The sequence below is a fragment of the Aethalodelphis obliquidens genome, unplaced genomic scaffold, assembly GCF_003676395.1.
Source record: "Aethalodelphis obliquidens isolate GAN/ISIS:26980383/991018 unplaced genomic scaffold, ASM367639v1 scaffold122, whole genome shotgun sequence".
NCBI lineage: Eukaryota > Metazoa > Chordata > Mammalia > Artiodactyla > Delphinidae > Aethalodelphis > Aethalodelphis obliquidens.
This window is the reverse complement of record NW_020838066.1, coordinates 1,685,013-1,702,039: the sequence shown is the minus strand read 5'-3', so window position 1 is coordinate 1,702,039 and position 17,027 is coordinate 1,685,013. Positions and strand designations below refer to the sequence as shown.

General features: G+C 57.1%; 1 protein-coding gene across 1 annotated transcript; it reads left to right on the top strand.

Annotated features, from left to right (window-relative positions):
* The first annotated feature begins 2,248 nt into the window (after window positions 1-2,248).
* On the top strand, window positions 2,249-5,234 carry BARX1 (BARX homeobox 1). Its single transcript, XM_027098300.1, has 4 exons — window positions 2,249-2,471; window positions 4,211-4,502; window positions 4,585-4,669; window positions 5,070-5,234. Exons 1-4 carry the CDS (start codon window positions 2,249-2,251, stop codon window positions 5,232-5,234), a joined length of 765 nt encoding a protein of 254 aa, XP_026954101.1.
* The last annotated feature ends 11,793 nt before the right edge of the window (window positions 5,235-17,027 follow it).

The window sequence follows — 17,027 nt, the reverse complement described above, 5'->3', positions numbered from 1 at the left end:
TCCCTGTGGTCCCTGGGCCAGTACTTTCTTTTTCCTGGGCCTTAGTTTCACCATCTGAGAAAGTGGGTGGTTGGACTGGGTGACACCCAAGCACCTATCTAGGGAGGGGTCCCAGCTGGACTGCCCAGGGCTCCAGGAGACACTGGCTTTTCTCTGTTTGCCGGGTGGCTGCTGGGCCAACAGAGGTGGCACAGAACCACCCCTGTCTGTCTACCTCCTACTGGGATAGAGGCCTGCCTAGTATGGGATACCATCACTCTTAGTAGGTCCCACACTGTCCCCTTCTGAGAAGCTATGTGACTCACAAGATCACCCACACATGGAGCACCTGGAGGCCACCTTTCAGTTCTGATGATGGCCGAGAGGTTCAGAAAGGTGCAGCCCTGGCTGAAGTCACTCAGCCTCTAGGGGGAGAGGCAGCTGGGCTTTTAGAGACTCTGGTAAGACATTCTCTTTGTCCCTATGGACAATGAGTCTTGGGCATCTCCCAGTCCACACAGGGTCTGGGGCAGGTGCCAGGGTCTCACCACTAGCAGCTGGAGCTACAGAAGATGCACCATCTTGGGGCAGGGCCATGGGTGTGGTAGATCCTATTTTTCAGAGGTGACCACTGAGGCCCAAGGCAGAGCTCACATGAGAAGGAGAAGTGGCCGAGGACCCCAGTTAAGGGACTCCCGATGGGCAGGAGGAGAGGGGCAGGCACCCTCCCCAGTCTCCTGGGGACACCCATCCATCTCCACTGACACCCCACCCTCCTTGCCTGGACAAACTATATACTCCTCTCTAACAGACCCTGTGGAGCCCATGGGAACAGCCCCCACCCCACCCACACCCCCCTCCCCCCGCACGAAGTCCTCACAGCCTCCCTGGAGCCGAGTGTCAGCATCTTCTCAGGGACAGGTGAGGAGATTGAGGTCCAGAATGGGGCCGTGGCTTGCCTCAAGTGGCATCGCCAAAGAGATAAACTCAGCGGAGAGTTGGGCTTTGGGATTGTTCACCCCACGACTTGGACTTATATTCCCCCAATGATGAAGAGAGGAGCTAGCAAAGCCTCTGGCCTTCCTCAGTCACACTGGGGACTTTACAGTTCAGAGAGGAGGCTGGTCACACCAGAGTTTATCCCCAGACTCCCAGGGCACCCTGTGGCTTCTCACCCAGCTCCACCCAGTACTGGTTTTCTCTGTTGCTCCAAAACTGCGAAAAGGCAAAGCTGCAGGCTTTCCTTGTCCTGGCAACCATCTCTTGCTAGAACTAGGGGAACACAACCCACTCCACAGCGTCTAGGGTTGTGTAGATGTGTCCACATACCACTTGGTAATACAAGCAAATTCTGGCTGGAGAAATTTGCCTCTCAGGGCAGTTCAGGAGAAATGAGGCGGTACCTGGTAAACTGAGGCACAGGTGAAGCTACTACCCTGCGAGTTGCACCCGGCCCACTGCTGCACTCCCGCCCGGGCGGGCAGCCATGCGTCCTGGCACGGAGGCTCAGCACCGCCACCCCCTTTCCAGCCGAGCTTCGGGGTCTCTGCCTCTCCTCCTCCTGATCTTTCCGGGGCTCCCTAAACCCCGCCCAGGCCGCTCGCCTTGATAGCTGTCCCATCTCTTTCTTAACTGCCCCCTCTTTCTGTCCTGCTTGCCTCTGTGCTCTCCGGCACGTCAGGGCCCGCTGACTCCCGCGCCTCTGTCGGTTGCTCTCTGCGCACGTCTCGGTGTCCCTGGCATCCTCACGTCACTGTCTCGCATCTTGTGTGGCCCTCGCTGTCTCGCTGTAGACCCTCTCTCACCTCTCTCTCGATCCCTCAGCTCCCATCCCCGGGGGTCTTGTCTCCCGAGCTCTCCGGCTCGATCCTTCTTGGGCGTGCGCTCCGCTGGGTCTCCTTCTGTCTGGGACGGTCGGCCCCTCTCCCGGCCCCCTCCCTCCTGCCACCCTCCCATCTCTGGCCCTCCCTCGGGCTCGGCCTGGGGGGTGGGGGGCGGCGACGCGAGGCGGGGCGGCCGGGCGGGGCGGGGCGGTGACGCGGGGCCGGCGGGGCTAGAGGCGCGGCAGAGTGGGGCGGGGGCGCAGTCCCGGGTCCGACCGGCCGAGCCCCGCGCGCCCCGCCCGCGCCCTGTGCCTCCGCCCGGCCGGCCGGCGGGGGAGGGGGCATGAACCGGCGCCCGCGCGCCGCCCGGATCTGCGGGCCGGCCTAGACCCCCGCGCGGGCCCCGCGCCCCAGCCGCTGCCGCCGCCAAGCCCCGGGGCGCCGCGATGCAGCGGCCGGGGGAGCCGGGCGCAGTGCGCTTCGGCCCGCCCGAGGGCTGCGCCGACCACCGGCCGCACCGCTACCGCAGCTTCATGATCGAGGAAATCCTCACTGAGCCTCCGGGGCCCAAGGGCGCCGCTCCTGCCGCTGCCGCCGCCGCCGCGGGCGAGCTGCTCAAGTTCGGCGTGCAGGCTCTGCTGGCGGCGCGGCCCTTCCACAGCCACCTGGGTACGTGCGGGGCCTGGGGCCGCGGGGCGCTGGCCGGGCTCGGCGGGAGGAAGCGAGCCGCGGCGTCTCTCGGACGCAGCTCCGGGAACGCAGGCCCCCGACCGTTCCCTCTGCGCGCTCCCGGCGGGGAAGCAAAGGGGGCAGGCGCTGGGCCGCGCAGAAGCCAGGCCTCGTGCCCGTGGGCCAGGCCTGCCGGGAGGGCATTCGCTCTCTTCTTCGCTGCGACCCTGCGGTTTCCAGCCCCGAGGAGTCCAGGCCCGGGGACCCGAGCCCGCATCCCCATCGTGGGCGCTGGACCAGACTACTAATGTCAGACTTCGGGTCAAAGCGACCTCAGGCCGCGGGCGCCTGGGCCTTCCCACAGAGAGCTGGCTGGGAGTGGCCGCGGCTGCCCAAGCCGGGAAAGCCGGACCTTTGGGAAAGAGGCCCGTGTCTCCGAGTGCTATACTGGGGGCTGACGCTGGCCCGAGCCAGCCCGGAGCCTCCCAGAGCCCCGGGGTCTCAGGCTGGCGACGAACCGACCTGTGCTGTAGCACAGAGCCCCTTGGGCCTTGCCTGGGGACAAGAGGCTTGTTTGTGAGCTGCTGCCCGAATGGCCCTTCTGCTCCAGGTCGGCTGCACCTTGGCAGAGCTTGAACCAGCAACTCAGGCTTTTTCTGTCCCTTTCGGTTCTCTTCTTTCCTTGTCGGGGCCCTGTCTTGACCTTCTGTGCCCTCTCCACTGCACCCCTTCTTCTGGCCTTTCCCCGTCTCTCTCCAACCGGCCTCTCTCAGTGGGGTGGGTCTGCCCTTCCTTTCTCATCTTCCCCCAAGGATCCTTTCTCCCCTCTGGGCTCTCTCCTCATACTCACCCGCACATCTTGCCTGGGCCCTTCCCGATTCCATCGGGGCTAGAGCACTCACTGGTAGTGAGATGCCTATCTGGGCAGGGAGCCCTCCTACGTTCTAGCGTGACCTCAGCCCAGGGAGCCGACTTCCTCCACATGCAGTGAACCTCCAGCCAGTGTTCCGCCTGCCTGGGGGGCCGCAGGGCCAGTTTGTTCGTTTTGAGTCCAATCTCTGCTGCCTTTTGCCTCCAGCTGCACTGTTAATAATTCGTTTGAAGCGGGCAAAAAAAAAAATCGTTTAGGACTAATGAAAACTGAAACGTCTTCGTGGGGAAGAGTCTAAACGGAGAAAACAGGAAGAACAAATTTCCCATTTCTTGGGGTGCTTTGGAATTTCCGGGAAGCGCCCAACTTCACCCCTGCTGACAACCCGCTGTCTGCCCCTCAGAATTGGCTGTTTTGCCCTGCACAGAAGAGCAGATGTGCTTCCTCCACTGAAACTCTTCCCCACACCCCCGAATGCAGCAAAGCCTATTTAGTTGGGGCAAATGCTTATCTTCCTAACTCTGTGCCGTTTTTTCTTGGTTTCCCTTTTCCGTGACACATACTCTATGTGTTTGGGAGCTTCGACCTTGTTCATTGAGAATCCTGAAATCTCAGAGCAGCTGGGGCCTGGAGAATGCCAGGCAGAGCCCGGGTGGGGGAGGTCCCCTTCCCAGACTCTGGGGACCCTGGCGTCGAGGAGGTTCAGCCTAGGTGCCTGGCGCAAATCTCTCACTTCCCGGCCAGCGCGAAGGTTTTGTGTTGGGGTCACCGGCTGAGAGAGAGCTCTCGGCTAGGGCGCATGGTGCGAGGATCTCCAGGAGGAGGAGCAAGGCCCGAGCTCACCCGGCTCCCCACTCTCTCCCCGCAGCCGTGCTGAAGGCCGAGCAGGCAGCGGTGTTTAAGTTCCCGCTGGCGCCGCTTGGCTGCTCCGGGTTGGGCTCGGCGCTGCTTGCTGCGGGGCCTGGGCTGCCCGGCGCTGCCGGCGCGCCGCACCTGCCGCTCGAGCTGCAGCTCCGCGGGAAGCTGGAGGCGCCTGGCGCCGGGGAGCCGGGCACCAAGGCCAAGAAGGGGCGTCGGAGCCGCACCGTGTTCACCGAGCTGCAGCTGATGGGCCTAGAGAAACGCTTCGAGAAGCAGAAGTACCTCTCCACGCCCGACAGGTAGCGCGGGGCCAGGCTAAGCCCAGCGGGTAGGGGGAGGGGGGCTGCTTGCCCTGCTGAGGGTGCACCCCGCTCTTTCCAGAATAGATCTCGCCGAGTCCCTGGGTCTGAGCCAGTTGCAGGTGAAGACGTGGTACCAGAATCGAAGGATGAAGTGGAAGAAAATAGTGAGTGTTTTTGTGGCATTCTGCGCCCTCTATTTGCGGCCGTGCCCCTGTAGCCTTCTTCAAGAGGTGCTCCACCATGGAGACTTATGCCCAACCCTCCCGATTCCCTCGGTGCCTGGTGCCCAGAGGGACCCTCTCTGCTCTCTGTCCCACTGGGTGCCCTAGCTCAGCTCCTTTCGCGCTCCCTGAACCCTCAGGATTCCTGGAAGACTTGAACCCCTCTGCCGGACCCTCTGGTCGCTTTTCCCTAGCAGCGCTCAGACAAATGGCCGCCATTTCCCGGGGGCTAGGCGCGGCCTCGAATGGCCTCGTTGGGCTCTTCAGGCCCTGCCTGGACACAGGGCGCGGGGGTCCCCGGCCCAGTCCCAGCTCAACGCGGTGCCGCCCGTCTCCCGCGCAGGTGCTGCAGGGCGGCGGCCTGGAGTCTCCCACCAAGCCCAAGGGGAGGCCCAAGAAGAACTCCATCCCCACGAGCGAACAGCTCACGGAGCAGGAGCGCGCCAAGGAAGCGGAGAAGCCGGCGGAGGCGCCGGGCGAGGCCGGCGACCGGAGCCACGAGGACTGAGTGCGGCAGAGGGTTCGGGCCCAGGGAACCCCAGCGCAGTCCGCGGCCCCCATAACCCGCCGGAAGCCGCGAGTCGGCCCTTCTGCGTCCACGCCGTTTGCTTTCTAAACTTTTTATTATTACCTTGAATGCGGACATTTAGGGGCCAAACAAGGAAGGACAGACCCTGAAGCCAAACCCGTGCGCTCGCGGGCCCTAGCCTGGAAACACGTCCAGCGCGGCGGAAGGTCGCCTCCTCTCGGAGCTCGCCGTAGCCAGGCGCTCCAGGAGCATTCACGCCCCGATCCTATCCTGCACCCCCCAGTCGCCTCGGGCCGCCCCCCCGGGCCCGGACGCCTCCAGGCACACACCCGCTTCCGCGCGTCTGGGGACCCCGCGGCCCGGCGCAGGCCACCACGGCCCGAGATGGCGCCCGGACAACCCGACATCTCTGGGGCCCCTACCCCTCTCTTACGAAGACGGTGATTTTTTTCCAATAAAATATTTTATGACACAGCGGGACTTGATGGGGGGGCGGTTTCTGAATCCGCGACGTTGGCAGGGGGGACGCGGCGAGGTAAGAGGGACACGCGCAGTGTCTTCTGAAACATCCTTTCCCCGGGCTACGTGGACTCGAGCCGTGACCTGCTCCACCTGGCCTGGGCCGGGCACGCAGGCAGCTCGGTCGCTGCAGGATCCTAGGAATCGCTTCCACTCTGGGCGTGAGGGCCACTCTGAACCTCCTGCCCTTCCTTCTCAGCCCAGGGCACTCCAGACGGTAGCAAGAGGGCTAGACAGGGGTCGCCAGTCCGAGGGCACCGCGGCGCTCACTCCGGAAGCTGCCCGGGGCTGAGAGCCGCCTCCTGTTGTTGGTTCAGTCTCCTGGGGCTTTAAGGACTAACTGCGAGGTCCTTGAGATTGTACGGGCCAGCCCTTCCTGAGGCCTATGGGAAACCAAGGACTCGGGGTTTGCACAGAGGCCGGCCACCATCAGCAGCTCCAGCCTGCAGAGGCGCCTGCCTCCCTGAGTTTTCAAGTTTTCCACGGTATACACAGGAGGGAGGCATCTGGCAGCCGAGTACCGGCACCTGTGGGAGTACCTGACCGAGGCAGAGGGCCGAGGACTCCAAACTGCTCAAGGTCACGCAGGGTGCCCTTTCCAGGGGCGCGGCTTGGTGGCACGTGTTTGCCCTCCCTCCCCTCTCCCCACACACGGAAAGCCTCGGTTGCCTCCTGGTTGCCTCCTCTCTGGTCTAGTCTGGGCTGGGAGCTTGCATGTTGGTTGCTGTTTTTGTGCTTCCTAGGACTACCACCAGGGTATGGAAATGGAAAAATGGCCATTTTGCTGGTTAAAGCTAGGGGAGAGATGGAAACTTGGTCCTGCAGAGTTCCAAACAGGAGGGAGATTTGAAACCAGGTCCTTGCAGGTGCAAATAAGAGGGAAAGAGAGTCAGGAACATTATGCTGAGACGAAGACTTTGCATTTCAGTATGGGAAAACCGTTATGGCCTCCACCTGCAGCGGCTGATGACTTCCTTTTTAAATCGCTGCTTGATCGCCCTTTCCTGAAACCTGCACTTGGATTACTGGTACCCGAGCATCTCAGGCCTTGGTTTAAGGCTGGGAGGAGTGAGAAAGAGGGTGTTTTCTGAGGGCAGCAGGCAATTCTCTGCAAGCCCCAGCCCTGCCAAGTCTTTGGAAAATAAGCTCCCTTTCTAGGCTCTTAACCTTGAAACAGCTCCCAGAATATTCACTTGTCACTGTCCCCTGAAGGGCCTGAGAAAACCTGCAGTCCGGAGGGAAGGAATGGACCATCAGTGTGTGAGTGCACCTTCTAATCCCTTCCAGCCCTTAGGGTTACCCCCAGTTCTGCTCAATGTAGTGGTCCTGCTGTAATCTTCCTGAGCCAGGCCCAGGCTAGCCAAGTCAGGTACGCTTCTGAGTTTAATCCTCTCCACCTCGAAGTGTGGCAGGGGTGGGAGTGAAAATTCGAGTTCTGTACCTCCTGGGCCTAGGGGACAGAAATTCCATCACAGCCTTTGTTAACGATGCAGAGTTGTGGAAGGAGAGAGGAAGAGGAGAGAGGAGGCGTACTGACCCACAGTCCTTCAGTCCATTCTGGGACCTCGTTCGGGGTCCTCAGGTTTTATTAAATCTGAGGAATGCAACCTCGGGCAGATTGCCTTGTGGTTCTATGGTGTTTCCCCAAGGCAGCCCCCTCACTGGACTGGAGGAAAGGGCCATAAAGCACTAGGGCTCTAAGAGGGAGGGAGAGAGGAAGGGCGGACAGCAAATCCGGTGCCACAGCGCAAGGGCAACCCCTCCAGGCACAGCTGGGGAACCTGATGGGGGCACTGCTGTCATGAGGTCACCAGCCGGTCAGTGGGGGAGCTGGGCCCCAAATGAGGGGGTCCAGATTCCAGTGCGAGAGGGGGTGGGAGGGGTTTCTGTCACCGCCTGCGTCGCTGTGCTCCTCGGCGGACAGGGCACGGGGTGACTGCAGCAGATCGAGACCCGGAGGCCCGGGAGAGGACGGGGCCGTGTGCCGGCTGCGTCCTGGCACCTCGGGGTTCCTTGCTTGGGTAATTCCTATGAGACCCGATGGAAGCTCAGGCCCGCTCCAGAAAAAAACCGAAGGCTCGGAGGCAGAAGTTTTACTGACCATCCCAAGACTTCTACCGCGGGCCGTAGCCCGCAGAACCAGGACTCTAGGTGAAGAGCGGCAACCCATCCACGGACGGTGATGCAGTCGCCAGGCCTGAGTGACACCCTATCCCGGCCGCCCTGGCCACCCTGTGCGGAAGCCCCCTCCCTGCCTGGTGGCAACCGCTCCCCTCTCTCCAGGCCCGGGCCTTCGGGGAGGGACGGTCTTCTCGCTCCCTCCCCCTCTGCTGCACAAATCTCTTCTCCGCCCCAACGTCCTGGGAAACAAAACCCGGAGACCACACCGGAGAGCAAAGGAGGTCGCGGCTGTGTCTCTGGAGCCCGGAGCCCAGGCCCGAAGCCACTTATCGCGAGATAAGTGGACCTGGAATGGGGGTGGACGGGGAACGCCCGTGGCAGCCAGGACCCCGTGAGCAGCACCCGGGATTAGCCAGACAGCAGCGCTCGGAGGCGAGAGCGAAGTTTGCGCTTCTGGGCTTTATGGGGTGGGGGTAGAGGCCTGGGCAAGACGGGGGACTTTGGGGGAGTTTTGGCTGAAGAGCAGGCCGGAGATGGGGGATTGTGACCCCGATCCTGAGCAAGTCGTTCTTCTTGTCGGAAGCGGGAGCCCAGCTCTGTGCAGCGCTCAGCTCAGACCAGGATCGCAGGAAGCGTTCAGGGGGAAGTGGGCCTCTCGCGGCCGGCCTGGGGTCCGCAGCCCGTTTCAGAGCCTCCGACTAGCCGCTGGTTTTGCGCGGAGCCGGCACCACCAGGATATGACAGGCGCAACCGGGCGGGGGCTCCCCATCCCCGCCTCTGCTGCCCCTCTTTTTAACAAATAAAGTTTACTCAGGTTTACACTCTTCCCCTGTTCTGGATTCTCCTGTAGGGTCATTGGTGAGAACCCATAACGTGGAAGAAAAGAAACAGGGACCCAGGGCCACATTAACCCCGCCAGGTGCGAGGTTTGCGTCTCCTGGAGCCGGAGGGTGCTCTCTTACTCTACCTAAGGGGAAACCAGGGCCTGAAGCGGCGCTCAGCCGCCGCTCAACCTGGAGTAAGCAACAGTTCCTAGGGACCTTCCTGGAGCTCCAGGGTCCAAGGAGAAACCAGGCATCTCCTCCGTCTTTGGTTGCCCCACTGCCTGATTTCGTTTCTACACTCAAGGGACCACCTGATCCCCCAAGCCTCTGCCCCCAAGGCCTCTCCAGGCCCAGGTTTCTCAAGGGCTGCAGCCAGGCTAAGAATGACTACAGAGGCCCCATAGGCCCCTCCAGCTCAGTCTGGCCCCAGACTTTCTGAGCTGAAAGAAACATCTCCAAAACCATCCTCCCAGCCCCACTTTAGGGAAGTAAGGAAGCCAGGACTCCTCTTTCCTCATAGGTGGGCAGGGCAGAAAGGTGACAACAGCAACAGGGTCATGCATCTGAGTCTGAAGTTCTTCATTGGCCTTGGTCCCTAGGCCACTCCACATCCATGGTGCAGCAGAAGGCGGTTCTCCTGCCTTTGCAGGGGCCCCTCCCTTTTGTGACTTCAAAAGTTCCCTTTGTCCTAGTTCTCACATTGTATTACACTGCATCTCATTGACTTTAAGACGGCATCTTCCCATTTCTGAAATCTGGGTTCATATGACTGTTGGGGGGGTGTATGTTCCAGGCACTGTGGGCCCTGTGTCAGCAGGATGTGACTGTCCCTAAGGAGGTATCCTCGGCTGGATAGTGGAGGCCCCTCACCTCTCAGGCACCAACTCTCGATGGAGAAAGCCACAAAGCCTGGGGGGAGGAAGGGATCTTCCTCAAGGTGCAGGAAGACACAGGGCAACAGCATGGAGGGAACTCGGATCCACTCACCCACCAGGCAGAGGCTAAGGGGGACGGGGCTGTGGGTTGCGGGGGTGGGGGGATCAATTCATAGGTGGCTCTGACCTCGGAGAAGTATTAGGAACACTCAGTCCATTGATTTCCCTGATTTTTTCCTTTTAATGTAAACTCAGTAGTGATCTGCGATAGAAATTTATGTCTTATTAAGCTCAAAAGAGATCCTTGAGTAAGTATGGGATAAAAATTCTAGGTGCTAAAAAAACACTGGGTTATGTCTTCATTGGCAACATTTTAAAAATTTTTCCTTCTTAGTGTTTCAGGATATAACGGTGTCTGACATCAGTGCTATCATGGACTGTCTGATATTAATCAAGCTCTTTCTTGGGCCATTCATTCATTTAACAAGCAGTAACTGAATGTGGTGGGGTTCTCAGGACTGGGACACAGGCCCTTCCCGCCTCATTGGTCCAGTTATAGCCTGGTAAGATAGGTGCCCTACTCCCATTCTGAAGATGAAGATAATGCTCAGAGATGTTAGGCAACTTGCCCAGGGACACACAGCTGTCAGCAGCAGAATTTGGATCTGATTTCAGCTCTGTGGGTCTCCACTGCCCCTTATCCATCAGCTTGGTATATTCTAGATGGTTTAGAGTCCCCAGGGGCCCCTGCCTGCCCGGAATGAGTCTCATCCATTTGTCTACCAAGTATCTATTAAACACCTGCTGTGTGTCAGGCACTGTGCTAGTCATGGGGCACTCAGTCTCTGATGCAAGGATCTCATGTTGGAAGCATAGATGCCACAATTAAATCTACAAGATGATTTCAGGAAGTAAAAAATGCCTTGTAGAAAATAAAGCAGGTGATAGACAATGAGTGTGATGGCAGCTTTAGTCAGAGTGGTCAGGGAGAGTCTCTCTCAGGAGCTGACTCTTCAGCTGAGACCTGAATGACAAGAAGGAATGCCTACCTGGCAGTGGACATAGCAAGTGCAAAGGTTCTGAGGCAGTTTGGAGCTTGACCTTAAAGACACAGAACAAGGTCAGAGTGGTGGGAACAAACGTGGAGAGGTGGGCAAAAGTAGTACGTAAGGAGGTGAGAAGGTAGGTGTCGGTGCTGCCTGGAAGGCGGCCGGGAGGAGGTGGCATTCTGGCTCCTGCCAACGGCAGACCTCTGCCAGTTCATCCCCTCTGAACTCCCCACCACCAGAGCCCTGCGGCTGCTCCGCCTCCACCAGGCAATTTGCTTTTTTGTTCTTTTTCATAAGGATGCAATTTTCTGCGTGCTTTAAGGACATTAGAAGGGTGTTTGACTGACGCGCCATGCGAAACGCATTAGCAAGGCTTGAGGCGCTGCGCACAGGAGGCGGCACCCGCGTGGGGAAGGGGCAGGTGGAGGCGGGAGCAGGCCCTGGGGACTGGCCTGGGGCAGGAGGTAGAAAGAGAGGAACTGGAGAGAGGAGAGGCAAAAAAGAGTTGGAGAGATAGGAGATGCAATAATGGAGTACCAATGTAGAAGCATTTGGGGGAGGGGGGAGAGAGAGAGAGAGAGAGAGAGGAGGGGGAGGGGGTAAAGAAACAGCTAAAGGGGAGTGACGAGACTCAGTGGAGATGGGGAGAGACAGAGGAGAAAGGTGGGGAAAGGGGGCAGAAATGAGAGTTACAGACAGGAGATAACAAAAGGGAAGGGGGGCAAGGAAGGTGGTAGCAGGAATGGGGTTCTTCCTGGGGCACGCTCTCTCCCAGACCACCATGTGACCTTGAGCACAGGAGTGTGTTGCCTGGTAGACGGTGGGGAAAATGCAAAGCAGTCTAAAGTGCCTTTGCCTGTGGTTGACATGCTGTACTTCAGCCTCTCAAACATGCCAAGCTCCTTCCTTCCTCAGGGCCCTCACTCATGCTATTCCTGGGCCTTGATGTTCTTCCCTGCACTCCCCTGCTGTGTGTCCTTTCTCTTCCTCCAGGTTGGGGCTCCCTTGTCACTTCCAGGGTGGCCTACTCTGACTGCCTTGCCTTGCTGGCTGGCACTCACCTCTGCTGTGATGCCCTGTGCATTTGCCTGGAGTCTGTCTTGGGGCATGGCTGTCTCAATCCTGGCATAGACTGACAGCCCCCAGCAGCAGCTCCTTTCCACCTGACATTCTCCTGAGCAACAGGAACACTGGATTTGCAGCCAGACAGACCTGGATTCAGACCTCCCGGTTCTTGCTGGGTTGGGTGTGCACTGCAGATGCTCAGAAAACTCCCAGAGCTAGGAGGTTGCCAGGCTGGGCTCTTTCCCTTCCAGGGTCCCTGCAGGGTACTTCTTTCCTGTGTGAACAGGGGCAGGTGGGTTGGGCATAAGCAGGGTGGGCTCTGGAGGGGTTTGACCTGGTCCTGGAGCTGGGCACCCTCCAGGTGTTTCCTGGGGGGATGTGGTGTGGGAGCTCATAGCAGCATCGTCCCCCAGCCTTGGAGCCCAGCTGGAACCCAGTGCCCTCCCTGAGCTTGTAAGTGTGCCACCACTGCCTCCACTGTTTATGGAGCACCAACACTGGGCACTGCTTTGGTTAATTGTCATCAAGGTTAATCTTGAAGCCCTTCAAGTTGGAGACTACCAAGTCCATTTCACAGATGAGGAAACTGAGGCTCAGAAAAGAGATGACTTGCCTATACTTACATAGGCAGAGCTGGGGTATAAATTCAGGCCAGAGCAACTTACTGTTTCAGCTCTGCATCCTCAACCCCAAGTGGATTCCTAAGAAGGTTTAGCTGAGAGCAATGGAAGGAGCCTGGCTTGGTGGTTGAGGGCCATGCTAGTTTAGGTTCAAATCCTGACACACCACTCACTAGCTGTGTGACCTTGGGTGAGTTACCTGTCTTTTTTGTGCCTCAGTTTCCCTTTCTTTAAAATAGGGACCAATAATAAAACCTCATATCCTCCTTGAGGTGCCCGATCACTTAGCAAGCAGGATTTTCTCACAAAGGATTTTAAAAATTATTTTGAGGGTATGACATGATGTTTGTGTGGTGTCTCAGGGGCTGATGGGAGTGACTCAGGTGTTGTCAAGGAAGCAGCCCCCTGCCCCACCCTCCTCCCACATGTGTCTTCGTGGCACTTATCATTGTGTGCAGTTTTTGGAGCGGTTATCCGTTGATGGATTTCTGGCCAGCTCTCCCACTGGGAAGGCAGAGACCCTGCCTGTTCTGCTTATCCCTGCGCCCTCATTCCTGGGACAGTGCCTGGGATGTGGTAGATGCACAAGAAACATCTATGGGCCAGAAGAGTGAATGCCACTTGCAGGCTGGGAGATCCTGGGCCAAGTACTCCCGCCTCAACATGTGCTGAGGATGTGTGTGAAGATCTCATATGACAATAGTTAGCCTGGCCTTCGCTCCAGCAGGCTCTAGAATGTAATGCCTCTCCCCCCAGGGCCTTGTGGTGGTACACTGAGGCAAGGGCAGGGTGATTGTCAAGACCCTGGGTATGGCCTTGGGGAGCTCTACTCGTTCAGGAGGCTGCTAGGAACCTCAGGGCCTTGTCATTGTCAGGTTTACTGTTTAACAGCTCCCATCTGCCCGGGGCCAGGCCCAGAGTCCCCCAGCCAACCCACCCGTCCACCCTGTCCCCTCACCACCCTCTGCCTGGCCTGTGGGTTCCACCATGTCTAGAACCTCTCACCTTCAGGAGCTCCCTCCCCTGCCTGTGGCACCATTTCTGCTCTTCCTCGGTTGGCCAACAGCAGATATTTCTCAGGCACGGCTTCTCCAGGGACCTCTCTGTTTAGGTTGGGCACCGGGCTATGCTCCCACATCCCCTGGGCTTGCCCTGAACCTGGACACTCACACATATCCCCTCCAAACTGTGGTCGGTCAGGCCTTCAGTGAATGAATAAGTGAGTGAATGGATGAATGATGGCCCGGGCCTGACTTCCACCTGCAAGTGCTGGCTTCAGGCTGCCTGAGGGTTTTTGCTGCCACCAGAGCCCATCCTCACAGTAATTCACACACTATACCCCAACCAGTGGCTGCCAGGAGTTGGTGGGTAAGCATAGAATCTTACCCCCCAGTTGCCCCCAGTGGGAATTTGCTGGAAAACACCCTTTGTCAGCCATGTGGCATTTTGCCCTTTGTAATAGGAGTGCATGGGGTGAGCTCCATGGAGAACTGTCAGAGAAGGTTACCATCGAAGCAGCCCCACTGACAGCTCTGAGTTAATAAGGCTCTAGTAACATGTTATTTGAACAAGGGAATAATTGCTAAATAAGTTTAAGACAGTCAGATGTAATAGATGCTTTCTGAGGACCCATTCCAGCTCAGAGCTTCTGGATCTCTGATGCTGTTCATCCACTTTCAAGAACTTCTGGAATTCTCTGATGCTGTTTGTCCACCTACAAGAGTTTCTGGAATCCCCTGATGCTGTCTGCCCACCTTCAAGCAGCCACTGGCTTTGCTTCAACACTGGTGTGTGAAGAGGAGGAGACAGGGAGGAGGGGGAGGAGGAGAAAGGGCCGGAGCAAGATGAGGGAGGAAGCAGGACACAGAGAAGGGGGAGGAGAAAGCAGAGGAGTACATCAGTGTTGCCCTGATGTCCAGTCTGTGTGATGCCAGCAGCTGCTGTTCAGAAGCTTCTGGATTCCTGCCTGCATTTCCCACTTGTCAAGGAGACCTTAGGCATTGTGTGAAACAAACTGGTAGAAGCCCTTCTAAAAAATGGGCATGGTGTTTCTTTGTAGCAATGGCCCTGTCCGATGGCCCAGCTGATGGAGGATGTGCAGGTCAAGAGGAGGGAGGGAGGGAGGACACGGAAACCACACCTTGGGGGTCCAGGAGAAAGCCCAGGCCTGGATGCTCTGAGCATGCACTGCTCATTCATTCATGCATTCTTGTCTTCATTCCCTCCTTTGATCCTGCAACAAAAAGTTATTTATGCCATTCGTACACCTATGTTCATAGAAGCCTTGGTCACATTCGCCAAAGGTGGAAACAACCCACGTATCCATTGATGGATGAATGGATAAGCAAAATGTGGTCTATTCATACAATGGAATGGTATTCAGCCTTAAAACAAGGAAATTCTGACACATGTTGCAACATGGATGAACCTCGAGGACATTATGCTTAGTGAAATAAGCTAGTTACAAAAAGACCAATTCTGTGTGATTCCACTCATGTGAGGTGCTTAGAGTAGTCAAAATCATACAGACAGAAAGTAGAATGGTGGGTGCCGGGGCGGAGAAGAGGGGAGAATGGAAAGTTATTGTTTGATATGTATAGAGTTTCAGTCTTACAAGATCAAAAGAGTTGTGGGGATGGACAGTGGTGATGGCTCAACAATGATGTGAATGTGTTTAATATCACTGAACTGCATGCTTAAAAATGGTGAATGGTAAATTTTACATTATGCGTATTTTAACACAATAAAAGAAAATCTTTAAAAAATTCATGTGTTCTAGCTCTATCCACCGAACGTTCCTTGAAACAATAAATCCAGTAGCAATGAACACATCTGGTGCCTTCACTGTGGACTCTCTTTTCCCACTAAAAGGAACCAGGGCTCTGTAAGAGAAATAGCTGGTCTATGTCTGGGGCAGGAAACAGGCAAGATGAGCTTGGAGTTTCTTGTTATAACAGATGGCAAGGAGGTGACTAAGGCTACTGGGTACATGTGAAAAGGACCTGGGGCCAAGGAGAAGAGCCCCCTGCTGGCCAATATGGGATAATTTGAGCAACAATTGTAACTGCAATGATTTGAAACACATCAAATATTTGAAAAAAACTCAAGACCAAGGAAAACTCATTAGTTGCTTTTGGAGGGGGCTAGATGTTATGGACTCGATGTTTGTGTTCCTCTCAAATTTATATGTTGAAATCCTAACCCCCAAAGTGATGGGTTGGCCCCAAGGCAGGGAGCAGAGAGAGGCTAGGGCTCTGTCTTGCATGAGGCCCTGAGAAGCAGTCCTCGGAGCCCCCATGGGGTCGCCTTTCTCCTCAGGGGGCCTGGTGCCTGCAGAAAAGAGCTTTCTTCCAACATCATGGATGCCCATGACGGGCTGAGCGTCCCCCACAAGAGGCGTGCGATGTGAGAGAGGCTGTAAGAGGACAGTGCGGCAAGTGGCGCTGCCTCTGAGGGCACCTCCAGCCCTTAGAGGCAGGGTTCTTCTCTCCAGTCTGTAAATGAGGAAACTGGAGCCAAGAACGAGCCAGTGAAATGGGAAGTGTCATTTCTGGGCCCCCAAACCACAGGGTCATCAGCTCTGACTGTGGTGTCTGTGCTGGTGTGTGAAGCGTAGAAAGTGAGGAGGACACAGGCTCCCATGCTGATGGCGCTGTTTACTGTCTGGGTGCAAGTCTGGACTCAGTGTTTCCGTCGAGGGAGCGCTGACCTGCAAGGGGCATGGGATAGTGTCCCATGCATGTCTGTGCTCCTTCCCTGCTAGGGTCCCATGTCTGCAGGACAAGTCCCTGTTCACTGCTGTCTTCACCACAAAGTACTGTTTGTGATTTTTTAAAAAACACACTCTCTGTGAGTGACTCATGCATTTAAAATTATTTTAATATATTTTACACACTTGTGTATAAATGGGGCCGTGTGTTTCTTCTTATTAAAGGAGTCTTATTTAGGCTGGTCATAATATGATCAGGAGGCTCTCTGCTGAGCCCGGGGTATTTACAGGGACTCAGAGTGGTGAATGTGTGCAGGGCAGCTCTGCCGTGTGGGATTCTAGGGGTGCCTATGCCCAGTGGTCCTCTCTGGGGTGCTGCAGACCCCAGGGCCAGGGCGTGCAGGCTGCAGCCTCCTGTACACAGCAGCTTGAGATGCCCACCTGCGGACCCCCAGGACCTGCTCCAAGACTCCAGAAAAGGCGTTGGTCAGGTAAGAAAAGTTGTCAGGTCCTAGTCCACACAATAGGTGGGCATGGAGGGGCAGTGGGCTCCAGGTCCTATCCTTGTGAAGCCAACTTGCTGCACTTTTGAGAACCTGCAAAATGTCAGGTTATCGCTCTGGGGATACAAATGTGGGTGAGAGCCAGCCTGCCTCCATCAGTGTGGACGTGGACATGTGAGTGCAACCCACTTCCCTTCCTGGTCTCCTCAAGTTCCCTGGCCCCCTGAGACTCCCTCCACCTTCTCTCTGCTCCAACCAACTCTTCAGTCATGCCGGCCTCCTAGTTTTCTCTCCAACACCTGCCCCAGGGCCTTTGCCCGTGCTGTTCCTTCTTCTGGACGGCTCCTCCTCCAGACACTTACACAGCCAACTCTGTCTACTTCTCACAGATGCTCTCTTCTCTGCTGTCTTCTCAGTAAGCTCCCCAGCACCCAGCCCATGCCAGCACCCCTAGCCTACTTCCTCACCTTTCCCTGCTCCAGTGCTC